We start from the raw sequence: 15,754 nt of genomic DNA, 5'->3' as shown, positions 1-15,754 counted from the left end.
TGAAAATCTTCCACCAGTGGAAGAAAGGGCATTTCCAGGTCGAGTTCTTTTTGGGAAGGCATCACGGTCGAAATGACAAATGTTCTGTGACATTTTGGCTTCAGTTTCAGTAAAAACCAACTACTTTTTTTGTCTTTCAAGCATCACATACTATACATAATACAGTCGCCATGCCGCATCGACAGGATTGCATATGAAACTGACCTATTTAGGTCTAGGAAGCTCCTGAAAATGTCTAACAGGAAGTATGATGCAGAACTGTTTATGAACTTTGGTGTTATCGTGACTCCAGGGAGAAGAGAGCTGCTCTCTGACAAGTATTCCCAGCTTTGCATCAGTGACAGCACCGTCACTTGCAGTTCATTTTTAGTTCACACGTTGGAGATCATTGTGATGCAGATTTAATCAGGAGTCATTTTCATTTATTCATACTTTTTCAGCTTTCCAGAAATGGAATTCATTAAGGGGAGCTACTTTATCCTTGATTATATCACGCTATCATTTCACAGAATCCTTAAAAAAAGAAATTGAAATGATATGGCTCTTGTACCTTCAGCGCCAGGATATATTACACGTAGTACTTGCTAAGCCTGGAGTCAGTGATTGTGACCATTAGGATAATAATTTGAGCGTAGATTGTTTACAAATTAAGCCTCCGATTTTATTGGGAGGACGGAAATAATGAAATCATTTATATTTCCCGTTTCATCTTCACTATAGCACATTCAGCTCCTTTCCTCGTCCATATACAAGTTTTTTTGTATTATTAAAATAACTAATATTAAGATTTGACATCTGCAGTGACAGTGTAACAACTGTCAAAACATTTAACCAATGAGGCTGCATCTGAAAAGCGATTTATTGCTTATTATCAGTTCAATGAAGGTGACTTATTTTACACACCAATCGTGAAAAGAAGTAAGAACATTGCGTTGTGATATTACAGCATAATTGTTTAAATAATAAGCAATATACACTCACCGGCCACTTTATTAGGTACACCTGTCCAACTGCTCGTTAACACTTAATTTCTAAGCAGCCAATCACATGGCGGCAACTCAGTGCATTTAGGCATGTAGACATTGTCAAGACAATCTCCTGCAGTTCAAACCGAGTATCAGTATGGGGAAGACAGGTGATTTGAGTGACTTTGAACGTGGCATGATTGTTGGTGCCAGAAGGGCTGGTCTGAGTATTTCAGAAACTGCTAATCTACTGGGATTTTCACGCACAACCATCTCTAGGGTTTACAGAGAATGGTCCGAAAAAGAAAAAACATCCAGTGAGCGGCAGTTCTGTGGGCGGAAATGCCTTGTTGATGCCAGAGGTCAGAGGAGAATGGCCAGACTGGTTCGAGCTGATAGAAGGGCAACAGTGACTCAAATAACCACCCGTTACAACCAAGGTGGGCATAAGAGCATCTCTGAACGCACAGTACGTCGAACTTTGAGGCAGATGGGCTACAGCAGCAGAAGACCACACCGGGTGCCACTCCTTTCAGCTAAGAACAGGAAACTGAGGCTACAATTTGCACAAGCTCATCGAAATTGGACAATAGAAGATTGGAAAAACGTTGCCTGGTCTGATGAGTCTCGATTTCTGCTGCGACATTCGGATGGTAGGGTCAGAATTTGGCGTCTACAACATGAAAGCATGGATCCATCCTGCCTTGTATCAACGGTTCAGGCTGGTGGTGGTGGTGTCATGGTGTGGGGAATATTTTCTTGGCACTCTTTGGGCCCCTTGGTACCAATTGAGCATCGTTGCAACGCCACAGCCTACCTGAGTATTGTTGCTGACCATGTCCATCCCTTTATGACCACAATGTACCCAACTTCTGATGGCTACTTTCAGCAGGATAATGCGCCATGTCATAAAGCTGGAATCATCTCAGACTGGTTTCTTGAACATGACAATGAGTTCGCTGTACTCAAATGGCCTCCACAATCACCAGATCTCAATCCAATAGAGCATCTTTGGGATGTGGTGGAACGGGAGATTCGCATCATGGATGTGCAGCCGACAAATCTGCGGCAACTGTGTGATGCCATCATGTCAATATGGACCAAACTCCCTGAGGAATGCTTCCAGCACCTTGTTGAATCTATGCCACGAAGAATTGAGGCAGTTCCGAAGGGGGGAAAGGGGGTCCAACCCGTTACTAGCATGGGGTACCTAATAAAGTGGCCGGTGAGTGTATGTAATTGTCGATGCAGCTTGTTCTAGATGTACTTCCACAAATCTCTAAGTGTTGTACTAGAACCAACCAGCAGAGGGCTTCAATTAAGAGTTTCCCCAATTTCAAAGGTTTTCCGGCGGCATTCAATGCTGATCTAGGATCAGGCCTTCCTGCCTGAATCCCAAGCTGTTGCATCTTGGCATTACATAATAGGTGCCTTAATATCAGTCCTGTTTATTTGGCCATTGCTGAATTGCTACAGGGATGTGGGTGTGAGTGTGGGAGGGGGGGGGGGGAGGGGGACCGCTGACCAAGCCTTCGGCGCCTCATAATCTCAGGTTGCAATCTAAGCCAACAGCCGTTTGAGCATCAACCATGACCTAAATAATACCTGATGCATTCAGGTCTAATAGGTTTTCTGTCTCTCACACACACGCACACACAACCCAGTAGTGTGCATTCCTCCAAACTTGGAATAGAGGATGATAAAAAACAAACACACGAAGACCCGAGTCCAATGTCATGTAATACATTTAAATGCATCTTCTCCAAGTTTCTCCAGTTCACAGAAAGCCTGCGGAAGCCTGGTGAAAATGCTCCACATGAAATCACTAAACACAGATGAATGAATGTAGTTTTTATTCATGGCCGCAAAACAAACTGCAAACAGAAGACAGTGTTGGCCATGATTGTGCCTTGCCAGCATGAAGCCATTTTCATATGAAAAATCCTCTAATGTTGATGGTAAATATGTTAATCCTCACAGTTACCGTTTGTCACTGCAGTTTGGTCAGTTTGTCGGGTTTAGATGAAATTATTTTGTAACCCCTTAGCAACTCATCACCATGTTAATTAGACACACGCTTGTGGATGGTACTTACGCTGCGATGGCCGTGAGGAGTTACGACCGTGAAATTGCGCTCTGACATTATCAATGCTCTCCTTGCGGTTCAGTGTGTTTTAAACTCACAGCCATTATTTTCACTGTTTGAATGTTAAAACAGGGAGCTTGCCACTAAATCTATAATGGTTCATCTAGTTTTATCAGAGGGTCCATATGTTCGGCATTATTATCACATATAATGTCACGTTGGTTCACCCTAGATAGATCCAACACATGCCAGTATTGCTTAATGATTTTATAAAAAATAAAGAAGGGTAGAAAATACCATCATTTTGTTATTAACTTTCCACACAAACGTGTTGGGGGGGGGGGGTTGATTACTGTAATAAAGCATCACTATAGCCTGTACACACTGAATGTAATAGCAGGGTGGCTTACAGCACATTGATTTGGGGTTTTGCAATGTAAACATTTGAGATAGTAACAGTGCTTCACAATTCAGTGTTGGTCTCGAGAGTTAAGACTAGAAAACATCGCTGTTTGTACATCAGTAAGTGAAAAAGTCTAAATTTTAATAAAAAATAAAATTTCTCATCAAAAAGCATTAAAATCTAAAATAGAAAGTTTATGTAATTACATTCATGGATTCATTACAAAGCAGAACAAGAAGCATCTAAAATATTGCTGTTAAAGCTTTTTCAGTCAACGTGACACACCGATGGGTATTCTCCAGTGAATCATTTCACGACTATAACACCTTTAATAAATTGCTTGAATTTTTATGCAGAAATATTAACTTATTCCTGCTGTGGTTACAGTGTAACTCACTGTAAAAGCACTGTTGTATTGAACACCCAAAGCGTTAAAAAATATAGACTAGGCCGTCCATCAAAAAGTAATAAATACAAAAAATAAGTTAATTCAAATCCTTTCAAGTATCAAATCCCCCCGGAAATCTTTGGTTGACATCATGAAGAACGCTGAGCATTGTACATGTAATGCTGCCAACTTGCACCTCCCTTGCAGCCTTCAGTATTTTATTCTTGTTTTAGAAAACACATCCTGTTATTCCTATCATGTGGAGAAATATTAAAGCCAAAACTCTGATCTCTGAAAGTATAGTAAGCTATATTATTTCCCATCAAGATGTTTCTTGGTTAAAACCTCCAGCCTCCTCCTCTCTGCATCCTCAGCTTTCCTCCGTTCTTCTTTTAGCTCCTTGTACCGCCACTTTGGTGGTTGCAACAAGTGCCCCCCTCCATCCTTGGAGCTGCTCCTCCGCCGTATCTTCTCTGGATGATAGGTGGGCGTGGGGGCCTTGGAGACCCTCACCTTGGGGATGCTGAACCCCGGCCTGACGCTGCTCCTCCTCAGCACCATGTGCATGGGCAGCAGGCTGGTCCGCCGCAGCTCCAGGGCCTCGTTATGAGTCGCCGCGCTGAGGCTGGAGCTCCTGTGTCGAGGCGGCAGGCCCTGGGCCTGCAGGCTGGCCCGCCGGTCGGCCGTGTTCTTGGCCACCAGCGTGACCCGGGAGTTCTGGAAGAGTTTGAGGTGGGTGTCCACCCTGTCGGGGTTGATGGAGCGGAGCTCCTTGGCGCGCTGCTGGCGGATGATCTCCGGGACCGCGTAACGCCGCTTGCCCACACTCGGGAGGCTGTCTGGACACACCTGAAACAAGAGCAACGGCCCCTGAGTTGTATTACTTTATATTTATTATCAGTATTTGTAACACTGCAGTAGCAATAGTAGTGATAATTGTTTGTTTTTTATAAACAAAATGCAGTGATCAGTTTCCCTTTTATTTGCAGAATTGCAGTACTGGTAATCCAATATACCCTGCTTATCAGATAAGACCGATTAATTATAGCCTTTAATTATTATGTGCAAATTCCATGAAAAAGCGGATAATTTAATGATCAAAAGCAAAGATAAATTAGAGACAGATTTCCTTGAATATCGTCATTACCAAAGTATTATCATTTGAATATTTATTTATCCTACTACTCGATGAGAACAATATGATAAGTCATTTGCCTACTGATACAAAAACACACAATTATTAGTCTGTGGAAGGTGATTTCCACATTTTACAGGAATGCTTGGTTTGATCTAAAGATACAGCTGTGATATCTCCAACCTGCTGAGTACGCTGGAATGATACAGAGGAGAGTGGTTTCAAACGGTTGGTGTAGGGGATACATTGGTGGACATGAATGAGTGCCCCAGAAAATGAAGGGTAAACATGATCTGGAGCCTATTACTCACTGTATGGCATGCCACAGCAACCACTGGGCTCCTCATGGCAGTCGTTATAGAAACCATGTGGTCAACAACACCTTGATCCTCAGGGTTGGTGACATTCGAGATGTTGAAGATGTTCCGCACGGTGTCGGACAGACGCTTCAGGCAGCCACGAGGCTCCTGGGCTTTGGCCGCCAGTGATGCCAGTGGGGGCCACTCTAGACTGGTGAGAACAAATGTGGATATGAATCCACTGCACAGCAGCAGGGTGGGGTCACGCCTCTCACCATTATGAAGTCAGTCATAGACTCTCTCAAGGCTACTTCAGTTGTTTGAGTCTTGTACAGTATGTATACATTTTATTTATATACAGTTTACACAGAGACACAGCATGAGCCGGCTACAGCGTTACCTGTATGATTCACAGTACTGTTGCGGGCAGGGCCGCTCCATCAGGCGCGTCATCACCCAAGCAGTCTCATAACGGCCCGTGAAAAAGGCCCACTCCTTGGCAGTGAAGTTGCGGCCTGAGTCCCTGGCATTCAAGGCGGCTCCTGTTGGTCACACAAAAAAAAAACAAGGTCAAATATGTGAAGAGTGGAGCAAAAGGTGGACACATAAATATGTAGGTCGGATTGAGAGAGGCGATGAAAGACATGACAGAAAAAGATGCTGTTGTTTGTCTCTGTGACCAGCGGCGTGCAACCCTCACACAACAGATAATACGTGCGCACGAGTGAATCGGACACATTTTCCTCACCCGCCATCATGAGCGAGCGCACACACTCCACCCTGCCCTGCATGGCGGCCTTCATCAGAGCGGTGAAGCCGTGGCAGTTTCTCCTCTCGATGTCCAACCCGCAGTAGTAGTTGAGCAGATAGTTGGTGATGGTTATGTGGCCTTGAAGGAAAGAGGGACGGACGGTTGTTACCGTGAGTTATACGTGTACGTGTGTGCGTGTGTGTGTGTGCGTGTGTGTGTTACCTGCTTGAGCAGCAGTGATGAGAGCCGTGTTTCCCTCGCTGTCCTGCCAGTTGACATCCAGATACGGACACTGAGACAACGCTATGACGACGTCCACATAACCTTGGTAGCATGCGACCAACAGCCCTATCTGAGACAAAAAAAAGAGTCATGAGAGGAGTTAAAGTTTAACAAGCAACAATATCAGAAAAGCTCAGCTGGAGGCCACAGGTCACTCGTGTACACTCAAAATTGGCACGATGTGTAGGGATACTAGTCAGAGTCAGACATATATTGAATATACAATCACTGCATACACTGTACTGTACACTGTTTGCCCCCTATTTGAGTTACTGTGTGGAAGTGTGGGGTAATACCTACAAAAGCACCCTACAGGCAATATGCACAATTAAAAAAAAAAGCAATACGGATAGTTAATAAGGTGGGGTACTATGAACACACAAACACATTATTTCTGAAATTAAATATATTAAAATTTAACGTTACAGATTGTATTTAAAGCAACAAACAGCCTACTCTCAGGAAACCTTCAAAGTTTGTTTAGCGACAGACTAGGAGACTATAATTTAAGAGGGAGACTGAAACTGAGGCAACCAAAGGTGCACTCTACACTCAAAAGCAGGTGCATATCGGTCTGTGGGGTGAAGTTGTGGAACAACTTACCAGATAAGATCAGAGATTGTAAACATATTGCACAGTTCAAAAAACATCTTAAATTATACACATTAGCCAAATATGAGATCTGTGAAAATATTCAGTGACGGAAATTTAAATTGTTTTTATTTGTGAGTGTGAGTATGCGTGCGTGTGTGAGGGTGAGAGAGTGTGTGTGAGAGAGTGTGTGTATGTATGTATGTATGTATGATATTAATCTCCAAATATATACAAATTGAGAATATGGATAAGATAGGGGTGGGTATCTATAAGCTTTTGCTTCTCTCTACTCCTTTTCTTGAACAAAAGGTGACTTTTCTAATTTTGTGGTCTATGTCTATGTTGATTTTTAAATAAATTTAAATTTTTTTTTTTTTTAAATGTCTACATGTTCAAGAAATAAAATGCTTCAAAAAAAAAAAAAAATCAAAATCATCTGCACTAATGACTAACCAGAAGTACATGGCAATGTCTGTATGATGTGTGTATCTGCACAGAGCCGGCTTCTGAAAAGCTTTTCTTATATTTGTATATGTGTTTGGGACATTTCTGGCCTTAATAAAGCCCATTTGGACACCGAGTGGGGAACGTTTTCCGGCAAAGGGGAAAAACAAGCTGACATGTTGTGTACTTTTGTGCGATAATGCCGGAATAAGAACCCTTTAGTGTGTGTATGGACGTATGTGTAAATGTTAGTCTGCGAGTGTGAGTTTCCGGTGGTCCTGGAAAACTGAAAGGTTCACTCGCCAAGACGTACAGGCTTACCACCAGAGGAGGGATGGTGGGAGAAGCAGCAAATTAGGAACACTGAGTTCTCAGTTGACGTATCATGAACATAGTGTGTATGAAGTATTTATGAAAGACAAATCTTTTACTTTCACTCACAGCACAGGTGGATACATGCTGAGGGGTGATACAGGAAGCCAAAATGTACAAAAAGGTGGATTAAGAACAGTAAATGATGTAAACTTCTGAAACTGCGGTTTTGTAAAAATGTAATTTGCAAAAAGTCAAGATAAAATTGTTGTTCACAACATCCAGGCAAGCTAGCAGAACCTATTGGGACTCTTAATTAGTGCTTTATTAAACCTGAGTATCCTGGAAAGGTCAATCAGCGGCAAGACAAATATTCATTTATTCTGAAAAAGGTGCCTGCACTAGTGTCGGCATCTGCATTGACCTCTTATTTCCAGTTAAAATCCATCCCGAATGAACTTTCCTGGCTTTAATGGCTCATCATGTATTGTTTGACATGCCATTTTTTTTAAATGGTCATTAGGGTGTGTAATACTTTGGATAACCTGAAAGAATAAGTCATTATAAAAGTCCTGTATTCTTTTAGTTTTATGGCACAAGGCGGGGTGAGTAAAATATAAGCAATTTCTATCCCTGTCGGATGCTGTAAATATCAGACCTTTCTCATTTATTCATCAGTTAAAACTTTGCTGGAAAGAGGGAAGTATTATAATGTTTCGATGAGTTGTTACAATATGTTCCACATTTGATATTCCTTACTTGATTCGTGAACCTTCTTCTGTGACACAATGTTCCCTTCGTAATGGCACTCATAAAACGTACTTCATGCCTTGCACCTCTTGGTACGAGCACACCGCGTTACTCCCCCAAATTATTCCATCAAGCTGCTGTAGATGTGATCAAAAGTTATGTCTCCCTGAACTGAATAAATGTAATAATGACTGAGAGGTTACTAAAGGGAGGGCCTGGAGGTGTACAGACGACATACAAAATTGGTGCCAACTTCCCCCATGTCTACCTACTTCACACACACACACACACACACACACAAGGACGAGATAAGACTTCCACCCTATTGCCACCCATAAAAGTGAAAATCTATAATAGTCTTATGCCAAAAATCTATCTTAATATTGTTATGAATTTGCCTTTAATTGTATTACTGTGTGTCAGACGTGGATTTCCCTGGGCTGAAACTATGCAGCTGCAGGTGAGGTGGCGTTGGCGCTGCAGCAGAGCGAGGGCTGAGGTGCACAGGGGTCCTGCGGAGGAGCGGATGGATCGTCTGGAAGAAGTTCGCCTCACACTGGCACGGCTCCGGGCGGCTTTATCTGGATCGACACACGCATGCCGACCTTGTCTCCGTCTCACACTCACATGCACACACGCTCTTGGCAGGCCTCCCGCCTCGCTGTGCTGTGCTTTAGCAGCGTGCCCTGCAGCGCGTCTGGAGCAATCTCAGTCGTCTGGCACTGTCCTATTTCTTTTCTCCGAGAACTTTTTTTCCCCAAACAAACACAATCAACACATGGGCATTTTGGACATGGTTCCTTTTTACCCTTTTCTCCTCGGCTCGAGTTTTTCTCAAAGCATCCCTATCTCGAATGTGTGTCACATCTACTATAAGCCACTTAACCAGCGGCTGCACTGAGAGAAGAACCCCGGTGAAATGCACACACAGCGTACAATTGCAGAGGCGCACATTAATCTGGAGAAGCAATCATGTGCTACACGAGATTACCCACTCGTTGTCTAAATGTGAGGGCCAAAGGGATGAAAATAACAGCGCTACCAGGTAGCTCAACGACCCTGGAACATCGAGAGAGGTGCTCCCAGGGATGGATGAGTGTGTGCGCAGTGCACGTGTGTGTGACTCAGAAAAATATAAGGCCAGACTTTGATTATGACGGCAGAGCCGATGGCTTCAGGGAGGATTTTGAATTTTGTACGTAGGCCAAATGAAGATGCCCGCTATGGTAATTTTAAAGCTTTCATTACTTTATTCTGACGGACGTAGACATACGCCCCTCCTGACTGTAATCTCCTCTGTTCCATTACACCGCTTTCACAAATTGAGTTTATTTTTACCCCTAAAATGTCTCTTGGATGATAGTGCACTTTTTCTTCACATTTTCTTTTATAATAGCTTGTAAAGCAAAGTATAAAGCAGCATATGTTACAAGTAGGTAGAAATGTCTTTATTTTTTGGCATTCACATGGGACATAAATGTGGAGACAAAATTGTATTTCTTTTACACAGCTATTAAATCATTAGCATCTCAATCTACTCTAAAACATTCAACGATTTGGGAGGATCCGTCATTCTGGTTAATTTAAAATTCAATTTGAATTCAACTGAAACGGGCATTTCAGGGTTCTGAAACTGTCTGAATATAGACACACAGATTTTGGTCAACTTATTATTAGCCCATATTAACACACAGACAAAGACAGAAGCACACAGTCACACACACAAACACACACAATGTAATCTGGGGAATATCCAGAGCCAGGAATAGAAAGGCTTAGTGGTATCAGTCAGCAACAAAGAGAGAGGGGGAGGGAGGCAGACGTAACTGTGCATCTACAGTGGATGTGAGAGTGCTGTAGTAATTGGCTACAGTGAGTATGACACAATACTTAAAAGTTCCTTACAGACACAATACCTGCTACAGGGTTCCTAGCATCAACTATGCTATCTAGCTGGCCCTTCCGCTCTGTCCTTATTCAAAAAGTCTAAAGCACTTCCTTTTTATGAACAGAAACGTGCGTTAATATGTCATGGATTAGCCCTCCATGCTGGAGAAACCAAGGGTCTGCTTCCCCTGTGGCTTCACCAATATGGCTTCTTCAAGTCATCCAAGCGTCAGACCAGCGCTGTCATTGGAGCCTGCTCGGACCAAGTTTAAAACGCTGCACTCTTGTATTTTTGCAGTACAGTACACAGCCAAATACACCGAAGAACGCCCTCAATCACATTCAGCCGAAGCACCTACACAGACTCACTGGGCCAGGTTTCTGTCAATAGCCTCCCTGTTTAACCGCGTACCCGTCCTCAGCCGAGGGTCCGCATGGCTGTATCAAATCAGATGTGCATGACTGTCGCTTTGATTTTTCCACTCATTCACAGCATCAGGCCCGGTACCATCTGCAGTGCCAAATCTCCCTCTCCCTCTTCTCGCCAGTGTGCCGTTAAGTCTACTTGCCTGTCCCCCCGATAGCTAATGTTGTTGGTCCGCCTGCCTGGCTGCTGCCTGTCATATACATTGGATTAAAGGAGTCCCCGCTATTTGGAAAGTGTGATTGTGCTCTACCGGAGAAGTGTGTGTGTGTGTGTGTGTGTGTTACAGAGAGAAAGAGAAGAGGGAGAGCGTGGGGGAGTTGCAGGGTGACCTAATTTAAAATGTATTGAATTATGTGTGTGTGTGTGTGTGTGTGTGTGTGTGTGTGCATGAGAAAATGACACTGCGCTAAACAAGGTCAAAGGTGGCTGATGATATTGATATATGAATATATATTAACATACTCCTGAGGTAATCCTGATGTTTACTGACTTGCATTAATCTTTTGTCAAGCCAATGCCAATAGTTTGTGGGGATTTCATCCAACACATCCGCTATCCCCGTCACAACAGTGAGAATACGCTGAGGAGATTCTGATACATGGGGCATATAATTACTGTGGCACAATCATATAGAATGAAAATTCAATACACGTAAGACGACTTTCATAATGGCTGGTCTTACGTGTCTTGCTATAATTAGCATGTGTTAGTCAAAACATGGGCAGTTTCTTGGCCGGATTGAAGTTTCCCTGGAGGAAATAATTTAATATACTAAATCAGTGGTTCTCAACTGGTCTGGCTCCGGGACCGACCATCACCCCTTAATGACAAGCCGCGACCCAAATCGATCTGTCAACGGGGGAGGGGGGGGGGGGGGGGGCGGGGTGCAAGCGGTGTCGACGTCGACGGGGGAGGAGGGGGTGCTAGCGATGTCGACGTCGACCTGGGGGGGGGGGCGAGCAGTTGTCTTTGCGGCGCCAACTGAAAACATGGAAGGTGCATTAGAAAAAGTCCCTTCAAAATAAAATCACATGAATTTTTTTATTTTTATTTTCCCATGCAACGGCCCGCGACCCACTAAAAACGGGTCCGCAACCCACCAGTTGAGAACCACTGTACTAAATACATGAATGTGCTTAAGCCTTCTGATAAGACTTTACTACTAAGTTACCTAAAGCGTAGGCTTTTATTGCTCAGTGTAGATAGATAGTTTTTTTCAAATTTGACTTGTTTTCCTTTCCAACATTATTTATCTTTGTCTTTTCTGATATTTCCAGTGGGTTCTTGTTTCGCTAAATGTTGTTTGAGGCTGTCTGACTAGATGCGTGTCTTATTTTATTAAACCTTGCCAATTAAGTGTTGGTTCAAAACCAAAGAACAAAACATTTTCTCCTGTTACTGATTGTCATCAGATATGAAAACACTCACATCTTAAATTGATTTTAATTTATTATTTCTACCATAAGTCATCTTGAAAAAGTAATTGTATTATGAGATATAAAAAGTTAGTGAAATAATATCCCAAGAATGTTTCATAAAAAGTCATAGAATAGTATGCTGTAAAAATGTGAAAATGTCACTGTAAAAGTAAAAATATAATTAACAGCTATTGTTTAGTACAACATATAAATAATCATTTAAAAATTATAACAAATCATTACATACACTATCATGTAATATCCAAAAAAGTTGCATAGTATGCAACACAAAATAGTACAACGTAAGAGAAAAGTTTGCCATTTGTCATTGTAAAGTTATAGTACAATTCTAAAAAAGGTCCTACATAGTCATAATAAAGTCATAGTCTAGTATATGATAATAAATAAATACAATTCTTTTGGTGGAAAGTAAAAGTTCTGCAAAGTAGATTTGTGGCTTGGCCGAGTTCCTTTATGAATAATTCAGAATCCCCAGCAGGTTCTGGTCTGCCGTTCTGCAGCTAATCTCTGACCTCTGACCTCCCCATTGTTTTCCCAATAATTTCTGCTAAACCAGGCAAGTGTACGACCTTTTCTGCGTCTCAAGAGCCTTTAAGTTCCCTAAAATATCCTCACTCCACAATCTACTCGTGAGGATAAAGGGGGAATAGTGTATCTAATAGTGACCCGGGATGTACCCCCCCCCCACCCCCCTGTCTTCAAACCACACTGTCAGGCTGTCTGCTCTTTTAGGGTGTGGACATCTGAGTCAGGATGTTGAACACATACGCAGAGGCAAACACATTCATACTAACACGTGTTTCTAATGGAGGAGTGGATGCACAATGGAGAAGTTCCTGCACACCCCTGAGGTCACAGGTCACCACAAAGCAAATGGTGAACGCACTAGCACACATCCTGGTCATCTACGCAAACACATAACCGGTGCTCACTGCTGCACACACACACACGCACAAACACACACTAGCTATGTCAAAGCGTTCATGGTGTGCCAAACAAATTACTCCAGTCTGTCTTGCATGTCCCACAGAGGAGAAGGGAAATCTTGGCATTCCAATGATGTCATTTTCGATGCTTCCTTCCCATGACCTCATTGTAGAAAGGACTTTGATAGATGGGTGTAACCTTAAGGTTAAGGACACAGTAAGCTGAGCTCAGTAGTATTTAAACACAGATGAGTCGGGACATTTTGCAAGCAGAAAGTACATGAAACACAATGAAAGCGACTACAATTCCACCCCAATTTCTGTTTTGGAGCTCTTTAGTTGTCAATTGTAGAAAAGTGCAGTTATATTCCCCATGGGATTCGAGAAGGGGCCGCTCATGAGAAAAGGGGCTTTGTCAACTCTTTTATGAATCCAATTATAAGAAATGAAAACATTTACTCATAGTCACAACAATAGAAAATATTTGGGACCAATGATCTCTTCTCAGCATATTGCCTTTTGCCAGTTAATTCAATTACTATTAACAAAATGTCCAGATGAATGAAAACTAGTCTGGCGTTCCATCACTATGGATTTGTCTCTTTGCCTCGGGATGCAGTATTTTGGCAGGAGTGAAGCGATACACATTAAGGGAGACATGCTTTGATTGCACAGCATGTCCAATCATTTCCCATTGAGCAGTAACTCTTTTAATGAATTGCTTTTAGTGAAAAATATAAATGTGGTTCTATTATTTATAGTCAACGGGGCCCAAATTGTACAACTTTTACACACATTCTTTTGATAACAGTGTTTTCACTGCATTCTTTCTGGTTGTGGAATTGATGGCTTTAAGATGTGTCTCGGGTCTTTATAGTAGTATGGTTTGAAATGCTCCTAAACACAGTACTGCCATCAATTCAGTGGTAGTTACTGTGTTTACCATTGGGCTCCCAAATGGAATCCAGAGTAAGAAATGCAGACACACACTCCTACACATATGCATGACCCCACATACACACACTATATCACACACAGAGGGCCGTGTGTTGGGCTAACCGTGACTTCTGTGTTTTTATAGAACCTGAGGCTGCTCCCTCATGCAAAACTGAGTATAGTCAACACACACATGCACAGACCTGTCAGAAAAAAAATGTTAGGTATGAAAAATGTATTGGGGTGGAGGTGTGAGCTCATAAAAATGAGCGAAACCAGAGCGATGTAAAAAGAAAACATGCAGGAGACGTCTCTTTCAAGTACCATGGCGACTGTTCCACTTGGTGGAATAAACTACCCAATGGAATCAGAGCAGAAAACTAAAAACACACCTCTTGCCTTGAATAGGTGGTGCTTTAGTATCACTTAACACAGCACTGATCTATAGCACTTTTTAGTTTGGCTTTCTTGAAAGAATTGTACTTTCTGGATGCCTGTTGTTCTGGGTCAGGCCCCTCAATGCACCGGATAAAAGCGTCAGCTAAATCACATGCATTGTTGTGTGTAGTTGTTTACTAATTGATGCATGCATATTTATGGTACACAGCATTTACTTTTTGAGGTTTTCAGGGAGACGGGGCAAGCATCTGAGGTTCTTTAACATTTAACTTGTTGCATTAAGTTAAAGTAAAGTGATGAAGGCTGACTTGCTGGAGAACTGTTTAAATTTGATACCAGCAGAGAAAAAAGGTGTAAGGTGCCCCTGAGCAGGACCACTTCATAAGACTCCTCGCTGCATAACTTCTATATGAAATAACAGCCAGTTCATCTAAAAAAAAACTTGTTCCTGACTCAAAGTGGTCCTGGTGGACATGCACGCCATACCCTGTTGTTCCTGTCCTTGTGGTGGACCTCCTCCTCCTTCACGCCGTGCCGCACCATCATCCGGACGATGGACGCGTTGTTGGAGCAGCACGCCTGGAAGAGGGACAGCGGCTCCGGGCTCTGCGGGGACGGGGTGCGCTCCGAGTCCGCGAACACATCGTCCGGCGGGTAGAAGGAGTCGTCCGACACGATGCTCCGGCAATCCTGCAAGTCCTCAAAGTCAACTTCTTCGGACTCGTCGTCGTCGTCGTCCTCTTCCTCGTCCTCCTCGCACGAGCCCAGGTAGTCCTCGTCGTCGGGGCGGGACAGCGGCTCCTCAACAATAGTAGGGTGGACTTGGGTGTTGTTTCCGCCGACTTTATGCTGCTGATGGAGCTGTTTAACCCGGAGCGACGAAACGCCGCCTCCATCCCTGTCGTCCGTGATCAGCACCATCTAACCCCCGAGCCCAGGGCACCGTCCTCTGGGTGGAGTGCAGCCAGGCGAGCAGGGCGCTGGCATGGGACCGGCCGTCTCTCCGGAGGAGCCAGACGACCGTAGCTTGACTTGAAACAAATAACAAGAGTCACTTGGAGCGTAAATAACAGAAACCCCGCAGTCCAGCGTGGGCCTTCTAGTGCAACATGGCGCGCGTGCAGTTAAACGCCCAGAACTGACATCGCTGCACGAGGGAGAACTTGAACGCCCCACGAAGTGTCACACTTCTTCTTCTTTCGCGCAAAAAAAAAAATCCCCCCGAAACGAAGCGACGTTGAGATGCAATTAAAGCAAATCGGTGAACAGCGCACGAGAATGGAAAAAAATATCCAGGGGTCCTGCAACATAGAAAACAAATGAATAAAGTG

General features: G+C 43.3%; 1 protein-coding gene across 1 annotated transcript; it reads right to left on the bottom strand.

The window, feature by feature from the left end:
- Positions 1–2,834: 2,834 nt before the first annotated feature.
- ankrd33ba (ankyrin repeat domain 33ba) lies at positions 2,835–15,664 on the bottom strand. Its single transcript, XM_037455805.2, has 6 exons — positions 14,910–15,664; positions 6,250–6,379; positions 6,025–6,165; positions 5,677–5,818; positions 5,289–5,487; positions 2,835–4,691 (listed from the first exon to the last, which is right to left on the bottom strand). Exons 1-6 carry the CDS (start codon positions 15,342–15,344, stop codon positions 4,155–4,157), a joined length of 1,584 nt encoding a protein of 527 aa, XP_037311702.2. The 5' UTR covers positions 15,345–15,664; the 3' UTR covers positions 2,835–4,154.
- Positions 15,665–15,754: the final 90 nt, after the last annotated feature.

Source organism: Pungitius pungitius, chromosome 19 (genome assembly GCF_949316345.1).
Source record: "Pungitius pungitius chromosome 19, fPunPun2.1, whole genome shotgun sequence".
NCBI lineage: Eukaryota > Metazoa > Chordata > Actinopteri > Perciformes > Gasterosteidae > Pungitius > Pungitius pungitius.
This window is presented reverse-complemented; position numbering and strand designations above follow the sequence as displayed.